Source organism: Stylophora pistillata, chromosome 3 (genome assembly GCF_964205215.1).
Source record: "Stylophora pistillata chromosome 3, jaStyPist1.2, whole genome shotgun sequence".
Taxonomy (NCBI): domain Eukaryota; kingdom Metazoa; phylum Cnidaria; class Anthozoa; order Scleractinia; family Pocilloporidae; genus Stylophora; species Stylophora pistillata.
The window spans coordinates 33880679-33895964 of record NC_142521.1 but is presented as its reverse complement, the minus strand read 5'-3'; the positions used below and the strand labels follow the sequence as shown (position 1 = coordinate 33895964).

General features: G+C 40.7%; 3 protein-coding genes across 4 annotated transcripts in view; 2 read left to right on the top strand and 1 right to left on the bottom strand.

Moving 5' to 3' along the window:
• The window catches only part of LOC111331713 (uncharacterized), an 8890-nt gene extending 4621 nt beyond the window's left edge, over positions 1-4269 (bottom strand). Inside the window, exons 1-3 of the mRNA XM_022936883.2 lie at positions 3790-4269; positions 1043-1325; positions 502-626 (exon numbers count right to left, since the gene is read on the bottom strand). Coding sequence (XP_022792618.2) covers positions 502-626; positions 1043-1325; positions 3790-4188 — 807 coding nt within the window. The 5' untranslated portion in view covers positions 4189-4269. The remainder of the gene's footprint in view (positions 1-501; positions 627-1042; positions 1326-3789) is intronic.
• Positions 4270-8145: 3876 nt separating this feature from the next.
• On the top strand, positions 8146-9162 carry LOC148735752 (uncharacterized). Its single transcript, XM_088752994.1, has 2 exons — positions 8146-8188; positions 8528-9162. The coding sequence occupies exons 1-2, from the start codon at positions 8146-8148 to the stop codon at positions 9160-9162; spliced, it is 678 nt and encodes a 225-aa protein (XP_088609120.1).
• Positions 9163-12215: 3053 nt separating this feature from the next.
• On the top strand, positions 12216-14484 carry LOC111331702 (uncharacterized). 2 transcript variants are annotated; one of them, XM_088754013.1, is made up of 3 exons: positions 12216-12556; positions 12903-13441; positions 14068-14484. In XM_088754013.1, the coding sequence occupies exons 1-3, from the start codon at positions 12242-12244 to the stop codon at positions 14069-14071; spliced, it is 858 nt and encodes a 285-aa protein (XP_088610139.1). In that variant the 5' UTR covers positions 12216-12241; the 3' UTR covers positions 14072-14484. The 2 variants fall into 2 exon arrangements, with proteins under 2 accessions (XP_088610139.1, XP_022792600.2); XM_022936865.2 differs by having other exon boundaries at positions 12903-14484.
• The last annotated feature ends 802 nt before the right edge of the window (positions 14485-15286 follow it).

Genomic DNA, 15286 nt, shown 5'->3' with positions numbered 1-15286 from the left:
AATTGTGGTTAGTTTAAAAAAAAAAAAAAAAAAAACTCTTATTTTCCACTAATTCACTTGCCAAGTTGTTATTGGGCAATTTGTTATCAGACAGCTCAATAAGCCAATCACATTCAAAGTTTTCAGTCACTTAATGCAAATTTTCCCATTTTGTCATAAATTCTATTTTTCTTTTCTTGGAAATTATTTTTATGAGTAATTAATAATAAGACTTTCTGTCATCCGATTTGGTCTGTAATCATACTTGTGATAAACACATCTCATACCAGATGTGACCCAATTTAGTGGCACAGTAGGAATCAGAAAAACAAATCAAAGTTACAAAAATGCACAAAATTATAACTCACACACATTAAAGTTAGATATAGAAGTTCAAAATCTAATTTCCTATTGAAACAATGCACACTCACTTTTGTATTTTTTTGATGGTGCACACTAGAAAATACAGATCAACCTATCTTCACATCTGCATATCAGGTTTATTATCTTAATGCACTTTACCTTAGCATAATCTTCATGCTTTTGCATTACAAGGAAAAGAACAAGAGCAAAAATCCCACCAAAAATGTTGTTACCAATACCACCACTGACATAGTGAATATTTCCTCTCTTTGAGCGCCAAAATACTGTAGAAGAACATGATCGCAGTTCAATATTTTGTGGAGGATCGTGCATCATACGTATCTAATACCGTAGTTCAAAATATATGAACTTCATATACTCATTGTAACATACTATCAATCTACAAAGGAAAGAAGAGAACAAAAAATTTGAAATCTGCAATCTTGAAGCAAATAGCATAAATTTAGAGGAAAGTGGGGGTGGGGAGTTAGCCAATATCTGTTTTGCCACAGAAGAGTTATTTTATTTGTATCTGCGAGGGTTAAAAGCTAGTCATCATCTGGAGGAATCATACAATTTGTATGAAGACACAGATGCCGGCAAGCCCTGCAAATCATTGATGTTTTTTATATCTTATGCCAAGATTTTTATATCTTATGCCAAGAGAACAATGAATAAGAACAACCTGTGAAAAACTTACCTGAGCTCACTGACCACATAACTGATCCACCCAAAAGAGCCAGTAAGGATCCAGCTAGCTCTGCAGCTGAAAATGGAGTACAAAACTTGCCTTGTACCTCTGTTGAAGGCAATGTAGTTGCATTTTCACTAATGTTCACTAAGGGTGCGGCTGCAGTGTTATTTAGTTGACAATGTTTGTGACTCTTTGCAGCTAAACCAATTCCTGATCCAGAGACCAAAATGATTCCAAGAGATCCAATGACAATTGCACCAAGTTTGCTAGTAGAAACTTGATACGTGGACTTAACATGTAAAGGAGACACAGATTAAAATAAAATAATACATTAAAAGTAAGAAAAACAATAAGATATATTTGGGCTGGTATCTCACGCCATTTGTGATACTGATAGAAATACAAGTATTAAGCTCTTAACGCTAAATAACTCCCATGAGTTAAAGGGGTAAGGTTCTAAAGAAACTGTAATGCTGCGTCCATGGGAGTAACAAGGTGACTGGGGTTTAATCAATCAAGTTGATAAATGTAAATCAATGGTCACCATAAAGAGTTCAAAAGCTGACATTTTGAGCATTAGCCATTTGTCAGAGCCAATGGTGAAGGGCTATTATGCTTAAAATGACAGCTTTCAAACTCTTTAGGTGGCCAATTTATATTATCGACTCAGTTGATAAAACCCCAACCCTCCGAGTTAGATAAAGACAGAATTTCTCTTTACAATATCAATGCAATATCAAGCAGACAGGTGATGAGTTTAAGAAAAGACAATTATTATACATTGGATTTACTATGAAAACTCTGATTGGTCAAGGGTATACAGTCATTATTCACAACAGTGTGTGAAGTTGACATGATAACCCAGTATCTGCAACAGATATTGGGTTAATCATATCAAGTTTGACGTCTACCTAGTTGCCATTAGCCCCAGTTGTCAATGCAGAGATCTCAAACCTTTAATAATTCAGTGAGAACTGTCTTCTTTTGCAGTTTGTTTGAAATAAGCATATTAAAACAATTATTGAATTATATTTTTGCTTGATATCAGGATCAGATTTTCAAACTTCAGTCTGTTATCTGCCGCAGCCTTAGGCTTTAGCAGATAATTCAGACCTTGGCATTGAGAATTCATAATATCCTGCTCAACCTCATCCAATTGCTTATTACAATTAGGAGATCATAAGTTAATCTAATATCTAATTCTTCAAACTAAAATCATAAGAATTGTTTGGAAGATAGTGATGAAAAAAAGTACTTATCTTAAGAAAGCAAGGGTGAAAATGGTGGATTATTTCTATCTACATATAACAATTGAAGTGGATTCCATTGATTATGCTGACAATGTCAAAATGTGGCAAGAAACTTAAAATGTGGCGTGCATGTCTGGCACCCCCTGAAGTAGACAGACATCAGAAAAATGGAATCTCTATCTAATTTGTTTTAAAAAAGAACCCTTCCAAGCTATGCCTGGAAAAATAACAATACTCAAGTTGTAATTAATGTAGGACTTGTAGAGCAAGAGATGAGGACTCTGAAGTAAAAGACTATGTTGAAGCATGACTGATGCAAAAGTGAAATTTCACTTTCAGAGTTCTGGCTGATGACAAATATTAAAAAGGTACCTTTCCTTCCCATAATTTATACAGCTATTCATCAAAGAGACAGAAGATAGTAGATTAAAAATTCAGCTGAGAAAAAAATGCTGGTGGCTGTAGTGGAATTAAGCAAGTCTTCCATTAACTTCTTGTTGTTGTCCCTTAAATTTTGTTGTTGTTATGGTTGTTGTTGTTGTTGTTGTTGTTGTTGTTCCTTCACCAGCTCTAATATTTTTGACATCACAAACATAAAGAACAGCACTACTAAGAGACTGGTCATTCATCTTAAACATTTTAAAATGAGAAATAAAGAAAAATAAGTTCCATGAAAAAAGTGGCGAGTCTCAAGTTATCAGCGATCAAATTTTGTCGTTGGCAGGCAATAAGAATGGCCTGTGCACTGACCATTTAATTCCTTTACAACTATGCGGTTGCACAGCTTAAAGCCAAACCAACAGAATATATCATAATCAACATTTTCTAGTTCCTATCAAGTTTTGTTGCGACTCCATGAGGTCTCTCCAGCTCAACAAACTTTTCGCATGCATACAAAACTCGATAAAAGATCACGTGCTGAACACGAACCTGAATTCTCGACTACAGGGTACATTTTTGGCATCCGTCTCAAAAACTCGACGAAACAACACTGATAGATATTTCAGATCGTTGTCTGTAATTGAGCTGAATTCGAATGTAAAACTGTACACGTTCTCACGAGCTCCTCGAACTTCTCACGTGCAAGCAGAACAGTACAAAAACACATTGCACAACTGCTAGACGAACCATGCTCGCCTGAAAATTACATTTTTGACACGAATGTTGCAATTGCCTAACATAACAACGTCGATCTATTTCAGATCGTCGTTTCCAGGGGACAAATTTACATGTACAACTCCCTGCGCTCTTTCGATCTCGACAAACTTCTCGCGTGCATCCAGAACTCGTAGAAGAAGCACTGCACAACTATATACAGTATAATCAACAAGAATCATTCTCAACTGAAAAGTATATTTTCGAACGTTTCAGATGCTACAAAAAAGTCGATCTATTTTAGATCGTTGTTTACAAGACATTAGTTTTAATCTATGAAACTACTGAACAAGCGAAAAAAAAACAAAACAAAACAAAACAAAAAACTGTACAATGCCAAATACTTACCCTAATGCAAGGCAGCCTTTCTAAAAGAAGTGAAAACCACGGAGCTGCCGTCATAAACACTCCGGCTGTAGTAGGACTTAATACTTTCAACCCGTACATAAACAGAACATAAGGAGCAGCTAACTGAACAAAACCCATCACAGCAAATTTCCAGTGATTCCTTACTGATCTGAAGTTATTTCGAAAATTTTCTTTATGTTCGCTGTCCATGTACGAAAGGAACGTCATGTAAACAATATAGAGCACTACAGTCCCTGGCGTTCGAAGAAGAAAGACGAAACTCGGTGACTGGTAAGAATGTACCGCGAAATACATCACCACAGGAAAAGTTCCTCTGATTATTCCGAGGAAAAGGAACGCTGAAAGACTTCCTGTAGTAAAATGTCCTCTGGGAGCCATGATTACAGCTGAAGTGCACTCTCGCGTCGTGACGACAGGCTGTCAGAAATGCTCAATGAGCAAATTTCGTTTATTGAGTCCACTTCCGTTTACCTCCCAGATGCCTTTGCAAGCGGTGTGTGCATAGCTCGCAGAGGCCTCTGGACAAGTTGGTTCCCAGATTTCTAAAATTGAATACTCGGTAATTATTTTTCTCTCTCTCTCTCTCTCTCTCTCCAGCGACGTAATTAATCACTTTTGTTGCAAGAGATTCTCTTGCTGATTGGTACTTTTTGAAATTTGAGAACACCCAGGTACGTAGAAAGGCCTTCCCTCCTAGTAAGTAATTGTACTTGAATGAAATATAGTCTGGCTAACCAAATGTAGTTAATTTATTCTTGCCACTAAAAAGGCTGAGTGCGATTTGAACTAGCTTCAGGTGAAGGTGCATATATTAGGTGATTTAGGGGCGATAAGGGGTTTTAACGGAATAATTTTAGGTGCCTTGAAAACACCTCTGGCTTTGTAAATATAGCCTGTACGTTTTTACGGAAAACAACCTCACTTTCTAATGGTTGGTCCTTCCAAAGTCCACCACTCGCTCCAGAACCAAGGCACCGAGTTACTGATCATTAATTTAAACGTGCCACTCTCTACATATTTCAGTATGTTGTAGCTACTAGAAACTACGTGGTAAAATCAGGAATTGAGATTTTTAAATTCGTATCCTAAGATGATAATTATACTGGAAGAAAAAAACAAAAAGGAAAAAAAAAAACAAACAAAAAAAAAAAAACAAAGCAATATACGAACGAATCAACAGCCGAATAAATAATTGAAATACGAAAAACAGGCAACACCTTCTCAAGGCAAGGGCGCTAGATGTCTTGGCTTAATGCTAAGGAATTGATCGGCACCTAAGTAGCAACGGAAGTAAACTCTTCCGCAAGTCGGTAAACTTGAACGTTACACTAACACAGTAACAGAATTCATTCAAGCCTCAGAATGTACCTTTCATTAAACGAACGATTTTAGCGTTTTATTTTTTTATTTTTTCGCATTTCAGCATAGGTAATCCAAGCTCACACAATAAGCCTCCATAATTGAAATAGTTTGTTTAAATTACTGAAAAAAAAAACTTTTCTGAACTTCTGTTTTGTTGGCTCCAGCTGTCTGTTTCAATTCTTCAAAACACTTACGCAATGTTCAAATGCAAGCTTGCTGCAGCATTTGACTTACTACTCCTAGTGGGAATAACTGTGGTCTCAGCAGAAAGCATTGACTTGGCGCATGGTTGTGACGGTCATTTACACCATAAGGAAGAAAAACCTAGAAAAAAAAAAACCTCCCCAGCAGCACCATTAGGGAACGGCAGTGCAAGGAGATAAATGTAATTCGCACTGTTCATAGATTTTGCACTCCGTTCTTATTTATGGAGTCAGCAGGATCTTTACTGGCTCTCATAGTTGGGTCCATCTCATGGTCTAATAAAAGTTCAATTGAGTTCAAAGGCCAACATGATGAAGTAAGATCTCCTCATTGCCATAAAACTATACACCTGGGAACTAAGGAATAAAGGGGTCAAGATCAAGCTTTTTTTTGGCCTATATGGTATATAAGCAGTACAAACTTCTGACGTTCGCGATGAAAAAATCGTCTATCATACGTTTTTATTACGAAGCGAGCGTAGCGAGCGAGGAGCATCATAACCAGGATTGGAAAAGAATATAGAGGATGCGAATTCTCGAATTCATCCCTTTTTACTAACTGCACTACGACTGTTGTGTTTAGCGTATTGCGTTACATAGCGTTACTACTGTAAGGACATTTCCCATATGTGCTCAATCCTGTTGTTTTTATACTTTCCAAAGTAAAAGCAAATTAACTAATCGCGAGTATTATATGCTAAGTCTACTATCTTGATCACTGAATGAAGGACATTTGAATTAAAGCAATGAAAGGAGACACTTGATCAATGAATAACTCTATGGTGTTCATATAGGGCCCTTGGGACGTCTGCCATTCGCTAACGCTTTTAAATATTCTGCCCTCAAAATTAAGCTCCTATCAGGATATCTCATAATGACTTTCCTTTGCGATGTAATGATAAGGATTAGTTTTAAGATCTCATAGTGTGTAGTGCTGCGTCGGTGTGTGTAGATTGGCCACTGCAAATAACTTCTAAATCTGACGTTTCGAGTGTTGGTCCTTTTTGCATTCACTCTGTTAAAGGGATAAAGCTAGAAACGTCAGCTTTTAGAAATTATTTCCAATGGCCAATTTACAATATCAACTCGGTTAAAAAAAAAAACAAACAAATGATCACATAATCATGAAATATGTTGTGCTCTGTTGTTGCGGCAAAATTTGTAACTACGTTACCAAAGGCGACTGGCCTTCGGTGCCTATGCAAAGTCAAACACTTTAGAGAGTGTTGCCCAGCAGTAAAATCAAGGCATACTCTGAAGAAAGCGTTAAACGTCTTGGTCATCCACTGCAGCCTGGCAGTCTCCCGTCGTAACGTTCCCCGTGCCACTGGATGCAGACTCCCCAGGCCGAGAGAGTGGGATTGCCACGGTGCAACGGTCTTCTCACTATAAAGCCTTCACGCACAGGTCCCTTTTGCAACTTATCACCGATCTGTCAACGCATTCCTTTCTCCAAGTCCTGCGGCGATGGACGCGTGGCGAAGCAACAGATGGAGATGATCACTGGCGGTTGTAGTCAAAAAACAAGCACGCAGGCGACCCATGAGCAAGAAGTCGCTCTGCTCCTGAATCCAAGGGCAATAGGACAGTTCGGCAGCACCAATGGACGACTGAGCAGCCTATTTACGACAGCACTGCTCACCCTCACATGAGGGAGGGGGCCAGAAAGGGTGCCCCAGCCAAATTCTTGCCCTTCTAGCGTCTGGTCAGATTACCTCGACTAACAGACTCATCCTCACAGTGGTGGAAAAATGCTAAAGAAGAAAAACAAAGATTCATTTTGGGAGCCTGGAATGTCCGAACACTTCTGGATAGAGCCGGTTCATTGAGACCGGAGAGAAGAACGGCGCTAGTTGCAAAAGAGCTCCAGCGAAACCGAATAGACATTGCCGCACTCAGTGAAACCCGCCTTGCTGATGAAGGGTCCCTGAGAGAAGAGCGAGGTGGGTACACCTTCTTCTGGAAAGGAAAGCTGCGAGGAGAGGACAGGATACACGGTGTTGGTTTGCCATTAGAACAGCACTGCTGAAGAACATACCAGCCATCCCAGTTGGAATCAGCGAACGCCTCATGAAATTGCACATTCTTCTCAGCAAGTCCAGATACCTCACTGTCATCATTGCATATGCTCCTATGTCCGCCAGCCGGGATGAAGACAAAGAGAAGTTCTATGAAAACTTTGACCGGGTCATCAGGTCAACCTCACAGAGTGACAAACTTGTTGTGCTCGGTGATTTCAACGCTTGAGTAGGAAAGGACCCCAGCAATTGGAAAGGCGTTCTGGGTAGACACGGTGTAGGCAAGGTCAATGACAACGGTCTGCTTCTTCTCAGCAAGTGTGCAGAACACAGCCTTTGCATCACCAACACCTTGTTCAGGATGGCAGACAAGTACAACAACACCTGGATGCATCCGAGGTCTCAGCACTGGCACTTGGTCGACTTTGTCATTGTACGCCAACGTGAAATTAGCGACGTCCGAGTCACCCGCGCCATGAGAGGTGCTGAATGCTGGACTGATCACAGGCTGGTCAGGGCTATAATAACACTGTACATCCCTCCACCTCACAGAAATCGATCTAAGACTGTCAGGGCCTCCTACAATGTTACCAGGCTGAAGAATCCAACCTGCCTGGCAAAGTTCCAAGAAGTTCTTGACGAAAAACTCCAAGATGGTCTGACCTCCGAAAGCGGCTCCAGGAGATGGTCCTCCTTCAAATGTACCGTTGTCGATACTGCAAAGGAAGTGCTTGGAGCTAAAACTAGAAGGCATGAAGACTGGTTCGACGAAGACAATGACAAGGTCAGATAACAGTAATACTTTAATAATAATAATAATACTTTATTTACCCACGTATCACCTAAGAGCTAATAGCTCGTTTAAAACGTGAACGTGAAACTAGTTACAAATCATGAGCTAATAGGAACTAATATTAAAAGATAAAAGTATTGAAAAGCTATATTTTATCTAATTTATATGTACTATATAATTATTAAGCGAAAGTGCGTTAAAAATAGAGTTAAAGCCTCGCCATAAACAAATGCAACGCGCGCCTAAAAGCGGCCAAGTTTGGACATTCCCTGACTCTAGTACGCAAACCATTCCAAAGCTTAGTAGTTAAATATGACCATGACTTACGCATGTGTTTTAAGTTGAACGATGGCAGCATAAGGCGTGTGCCAGAGAAGTCCTCCATGCTAAGAACAAGGCTTACATCGAGTGGCAGAATGACCTGTGCTCCATCTTCAAGCGTGAAAGATTCAAAATTCTGCAGGCAACAGTCCAGACCGACCTTCCACTGATGCAGGACCACTGGTGGCAGGAAAAAGCGACCGAAGTCCAGCGCTACGCGGATACCCACAATTCCAAGAAGTTCTTCAGTGCTCTAAAGACAGTCTTTGGCCCCTCCGCATCAGGCTACTCCCCGTTGCTTTCCTCGGACGGTTCGACCTTAATCAAAGACCAAGAGGGCTTGACAAAGCGCTGGCATGAGCACTTCAGCAACCTACTTAACCGACCCTCATCAGTTGACGCAGACGCACTGAGCCAGATCCCTCAGCAGCCAACGCAAGACTGGCTGGCAAAGCCCCCGACCATAGACGAAATGAAGAAGGCGATCTGTCAGGTGAACTCGGGCAGAGCGTCGGGAAAGGATGGCATTCCTGCCGAGATCTACAAGGCGGCAGGCCCCAACGCCCTCGAAGCCTTCCATGATGTCCAGCTGAGTATCTGGGAAGAGGACGAAATGGCAGATGACTTCCGTTATGCCCTTATTGTCTCCATCTAAAAGAACAAGGGAAGCAAATCCGACTGTGGCAAATACAGGGCTATCTCCCTACTCTCTGTCATTGGGAAGATCTTTGCCAGAGTCATACTCAACAGACTTATCACAGCATCTGAGCTGAGCCTCCCAGAGGCACAGTGCGGTTTCAGGCCCGGTAGAAGTAATGTTGATATGATTTTTGCCATGAGACAACTTCAAGAGAAATGTAATGAACTAAACAGGCCCTTATTCTCCGTCTTCATAGATCTGACGAAGGCTTTTTAAATGGTCAATAGAGAGGCCCTCTGGACAGACTTAGGCGTATCGGATGCCCGCCAAAGTTTGTAACGATGATCAGGCTTTTACACAACAGTATGACTGGACAGATCATCTCTAGTGGGAATGTGACGGAAGCCTTTACAATCAGCAACGGTGTGAAGTAGGGCTGTGTCCTAGCTCCAGTCCTATTCAACGTGTTATTCGCCTGCATACTTTCCCATGCCGTCCGAGACCTGGAGATGGGGGTTTACATTCGCTACCGTTCGGAAGGCTCCCTCTTCAACCTGCGTTGTCTCACTGCCAAGACAAAGAGCCTGCAGACCCTCCTGCAAAAAGTCCTCTTTGCTGATGACTGCGCTCTTGTGGCCCACGCAGAGTCCGACCTGCAAAAAAACGTTATACCGCTTCTCTTAGACTTGAAAGCTCTTCGGCCTGATCTTTGGTCTTGGCAAGACGGACGTGCTTCATCAACTTGCACCAAACACCCAACCACCCGCACCCAGCATTGTCATCGGCGACACATCACTCGCCAATGTCGAGCACTTTAAGTACCTAGGCAGCACCATTTCCTGAGATGGCTTCCTGAACAAAGAGATCACCTCCAGAGTCGGCAAGGCTAGCCAGGCTCTTGGCATACTCTGCACCCGAGTGCGAAACCAACACAGTATCCGGTTATCAACGGAACTAAAGGTCTACAATGCTGTGGTACTCTCTTCCCTCCTCTACGGTTGTGAAACATGGACACTGCATCGAAGACACGTAAAAAAACTGGAGAACTTTCACATGCGAGTTCTCCGTTCTATACTCGGTATCAGCTGGCAGGACCACATCACCAACCTCGAGGTCCTGGAGCGTGCCAACTCCACCAGCATTGAGACCGTGCTCATTAAGGCCCAACTTCAATGGGTTGGGTATGTCATTCGGATGGAGGAGTTTAGGATGCCAAGACGCCTCATGTATGGTAAGCTCCAGCTCGGCAAGAGAAACCAAGGCCGCCCAAAACTGCGTTACAAAGACACGGAAAGCAAAAATTCAGTGGTGTCACGTCAAGCCGAAAGAACTTGAGGAGCGTGCTGGAAACAGGCCAGAATGGAGATCCTTGATCCACAAAGCTGCTGCCAACTACGAAGAAGCACGACACCAGAGGCTCTCCGTTGTGAGAGAAAAGCGACACAGAGCTGCTTCTGGGATGATAACAACAACGGACTTCCGATGCCCCCACTTCTCAAGACTATGCGCCTCCAGGCTAGGACTGCAGAGCCACCTTCGCGTGCATCGATGAGTTGCAGAATGCAAACGTCATTATCGGATCCGATGGACAACCACCACAAAGCTTGCAATAGAGTTGTTTCTCCCACTTTTGTGTGAGGTAAAGATCAGAATGGCACGTGATTAGATCAAGCAAAAAATTGATCTAAGGACTTGCATGGATCGACAGCAGTGGTATTTGCCATTGACGTCGCCTGCTTTGTAATAAAGTTCTTTTATTACACGACTCGGGCAGTCAGAGGGCCAATAACTAAAATCAACCAATCAGAATGCTCTATTGCCGGTCAATACTCTCTCAGTATTGGACCGGGCACTGTCCCGAATGGTCCCGAATGATACCGCATTTGTGTCCCTTTGAACTTCAGTCGTATAATAAATCTCTTATTAACCAAGCTTGCTCGGGACCGTACTGGAAGAATATCGGCCCTCGGTCTTTTTTGTACGGACCGCGCTGCGCTCGGTCCGTACTGTCAAGACCTCGGGCCGATATTCTCCCAGTACGGCTCTCGCGCTTGGTTAATAAGATATATATATATCAAATTTCGTCTGTTGCGCGATGTGTTAAAAAGGGGGTTACAAGAGACTTCTTGATTATCAAAGCGCAGTGGTAGCATATTCATCAGCACGTCGCATATCATAAAGGCATACTTCAGTCAAATCATACTTTCTCCCAACAAGTTGTCAACCGGACAAGTGATGAAGATAAAGAAACCCATCAACTGGAATATTCAATTCCGAATTTTCGGATGAAGCAAAGTCACAGGATCAATTACTACTCGTGGTCTGGATAGGCCTTGAATTCATTCCTTTAAATAGTGATATATCCTAAATCATCATATATTATTTTTAAACTTCAAACCGAAGACGTTTTACTTACCACCTATTATTTTATTCTGAGAAAATTTACATAAAACTAATTATAACTGACTCGGTATCAGCTGCCTCTTAAAAGCACAGTTTGATGAGTGCAGTTAGAGTCACGCACTAATCAATTTTTCCATTTAGTTTGTTTTAGCCAACTCATTTGTATTTTGAATTTTCAGGGCACGGAACTCTAAATTGTTGGCTTATTGACCTATATTTTTACACGAGAACGCTAGTTTAATTACAATGCGTTTTACGTCGGTGATTTACATCTGTTGTTTCCAACTGATTTTATGTAATACCTGCGGCGCACAATTAACGATGAGCCACGTTCCCCATAAGCTATTCCAGAATTCAGAAAGACCGCGTTTAGTGCACGTTTTAAATGATTTATCTGACATTTGCACCAAAGAATGCAATCGTGCTGTGTGGTCTCAATTTTTTCTACTAGGCATAATGTAACGCTGTTGGCGAGGACTAAAATTGACTCGCTTTCCATCTCAGAAAGAATACACTAGTTATGTTTTTTTAATGTGCAATTTATTTGGTTGGTAAGTTCACGTATAAGACATAATGAACTAGCACTGAATATGGACAGGTGTTTTTTAATAAAAACGTTATTCTTTCGTTGCTCACCAAATTAGCATTTAAGGTCACATCGTTTGTCTTCCATTTTTTTTTAACTTTTAAGATGATTAAGAAGCTTTTACGTTTCACTTTCCTTCTGCTATTGAATCAAGCGATCACTTCGACGCTGCATTTATCGACAGAAAATAACCATGTTCTGGTAGTTTATGCGTTCAAACATTTCTTTGCCAGAGACTGGTTAAACTGTATTCAGGCTTGCCATGATGAGGAAAGATGCATCTCATACAACTACGAGAGATCAAAGGGTGCGAATGGTTTCTGTGAGTTAAACGATTGTGGAGTTGAAAAATTTAGCCACGAAAATCGGCTTCTTATCTATTCCTTGGGGTTCGTATATCAGCAAATCCGGAAAGGAAAGGTGAGTTTTTCCTTTGAAAATGTTACAGCTTAGGTAAAAACCTTGTGTGACAAAAAAAAAAGAGAACAAAAAGGGAAAAAAAGAGGCTGAAACGAGAAAAAAAAATTAAGAACTGAGAAGCTTTCTTCTTGGTTCCTGCTATCGAAACTCTAACAAAAGTTTAAGTATGGTGCTCAACTCTGGAAGTTAACAGTTCTTAGATCCTGGTTTAAATTTCACAATTGTTCGTTTGTATTGATATCTGTAGCTTCTGTTTGCTTGGTGTTGCAAAGAGAGCAATATGCGCTTTTTAGGAATGATTTCGAAGAAGATCTTATTTCCCAATTTCTTTCGTTTTTGTAATAAGCAATGTCTATTCAAGAACTGCCAAGAAATTAAAAGGAAATATCCAAAGGCGAAAAGCGGCGTACGTTTAATCGATCCTTGGCCAAATTCTGAACCTATTGAGGTATACTGTGAGCTTGACATTGCTGGTGGTGGCTTCACTTTCCTTCCTCACAGCTTCACAACGGGATCAGATGCTCAGCAGATTGTCGACTCCCTCTTTAAAGACAAAACAAACGTATTGCTAAAGTTAAAGAAAAAAGTCGGTGGTAGCGAGTGGTACACTCTGATTCAGCCCCATCCAGATTACACCAACACTGATTTTGGCGTTTTGGTCGACAGCTACCATGGTTACACTCAACCAAAGAACGCCTTTATGAAGGAATACATCTTCCTTGGCATCCTTCCTAAATCTGTTGCTAATAAGAAAACAACTCAGGGTTTCAGATCCAACGGCGAGGTGATCGAGTTTGAAAGCAGTGATGGAAATCCCAACAGCTTGTTTGCGTTTATGCCAAACCGAAATGGTGAAACACCTAGCAATTATGCTAGGAATTTAAGGTACGAAAAAACAGGTGTCGCTGTAGACTGGCGATCCAAGGCAAAACTCATTGCGTCTCCCGAACACAAAATGCCAAAATGGTTTTTCTTTTTCACAGAACTTCACTTTGGAGGCGGTGGCTGTTATACTTCTAGCGATCGCTGGTCTAAATTTGGCTTCAACTCTACAGCAATTGGAATCCGCTAAAATTTCGTTCCTAGATTAAAGATGGCTGGTACCAGTTTGCAGTTAGAACGTTTTAGGATATTTTGTACTTGCTATTTGGCACAAACCATTTTACTTCCAATAGGCGTATCAACTACAGACTCTCTATCATTCATCACTCCCGCCCGTTGTCTGTCAGACGAAAAATTCGCATGCGAAATATATTCTCCAAGAAAAGGAGTTTGAGTCGGAATGTCGCAGTGGAATTGCTTTCCGAGGCCACACCTAATTCATGTTTTTATAAGGCAACTACCTATCCGTAGTAGAGGTGCATTAATTTGGCGTGTGTGGCTGCTACAGCTTTCGCAACCCCCAGAAGAAATTGTTACCATCAGAACCCTCTTTTCTATTTTACAGGACTCTTTTACTCAATTGAAGAAACGTTATGATTGCACATTTGCATATTTTTTTTTTCTTTAAGGTGACTTAGAACACTTTTCAGCTTCCAACGGAAAAGGAAGATAGGTTAATAATGTATAGTGTTTTAATCCCGGCACCTGGATATTGGAAGCTGACCAGGTATTATCTGTAAATATTCTTTGGGTTGATAAAATTTAAGGTAATGATGTAAGTTTTGGTTAATCTTTCTTAACCAGCCATTCGTTGAAGTAAGGTTTAAAAGCATTATCAATGTATTCAATTTAGTGGGAGACAGAGATAAATAGATAAATAAATAAACTTTAATAGCTAACACAATTACTGGTAACCCAGTAGTTTACATTGTGGGCTGTATTAAAAAGAATTGTAAAAATTGTAAAAACTATATTATCAAGAACAGCGTGCACATAAATATATTCAAAACGTTAAGCAAACGCATAGATTGGAGAAGAAGAAATAAAAAAAATCTTAGATCTTACTTTCGTAGTTTATCCTAATAGTAAAGTCCTGGAAGTGATTTTTCTTCTTCGCAAAACTGCATTATAGAGCGCTTAAATCTTAAATCCTCCCTTACCTTTTGAATTGATACAGTGCATTTGACGCGAAGAAAAAAAGGACACGAGGATAACCTCATTACGATCTTGTCTTACCAATTCTTGATGTACAAATTTGCAGGATCCAATTGTGTAAAGGAAATTGAGGTGTTAGGATTGAGGTGTTGAGAATTCATTTTCGCCCCCCCCCCCCCCAACAATCCCAAGAAACAGTCAGCGGATGGAAACCCGCTAGGGTTAGAAAGAGATTTCTGGTATTCATGACACGATATTTAACTCAAGGGATAGTATCAGTATCATGTTTTCTATATCAGGTGGTTTCTAAGGGACGCTTATAAGTTCTTGATGAAGGAGGTCCGCATCCCTCACCCTTGCCGAAGGTTGTCTAGCCCTAATCTGGGACTTTGTATAGAGAATTGACGGGCGCCAGAACAATTAAATTTACCGAGAAGTTCCTTTTAAGCAGCTTGGTCTTTACAGAAACTACGCTCTAATTGCCTTAATACAACCGCTGTTCATGGTGCTTGCATAGCTCTCTCCCTTCTTATTTGATACTAACTCAGCTAAACGTTTATGGTATATTTTACATTTTGTGCCCATTCCACCTGTTGTACTAAATATTAAAGGCGTAAAAGTTCCTTGTTCGATCTCCCTAACCCTGTTGGCATACTGACGTTTCTTCTCACCCTCATGCTGCCTGTAAACTTG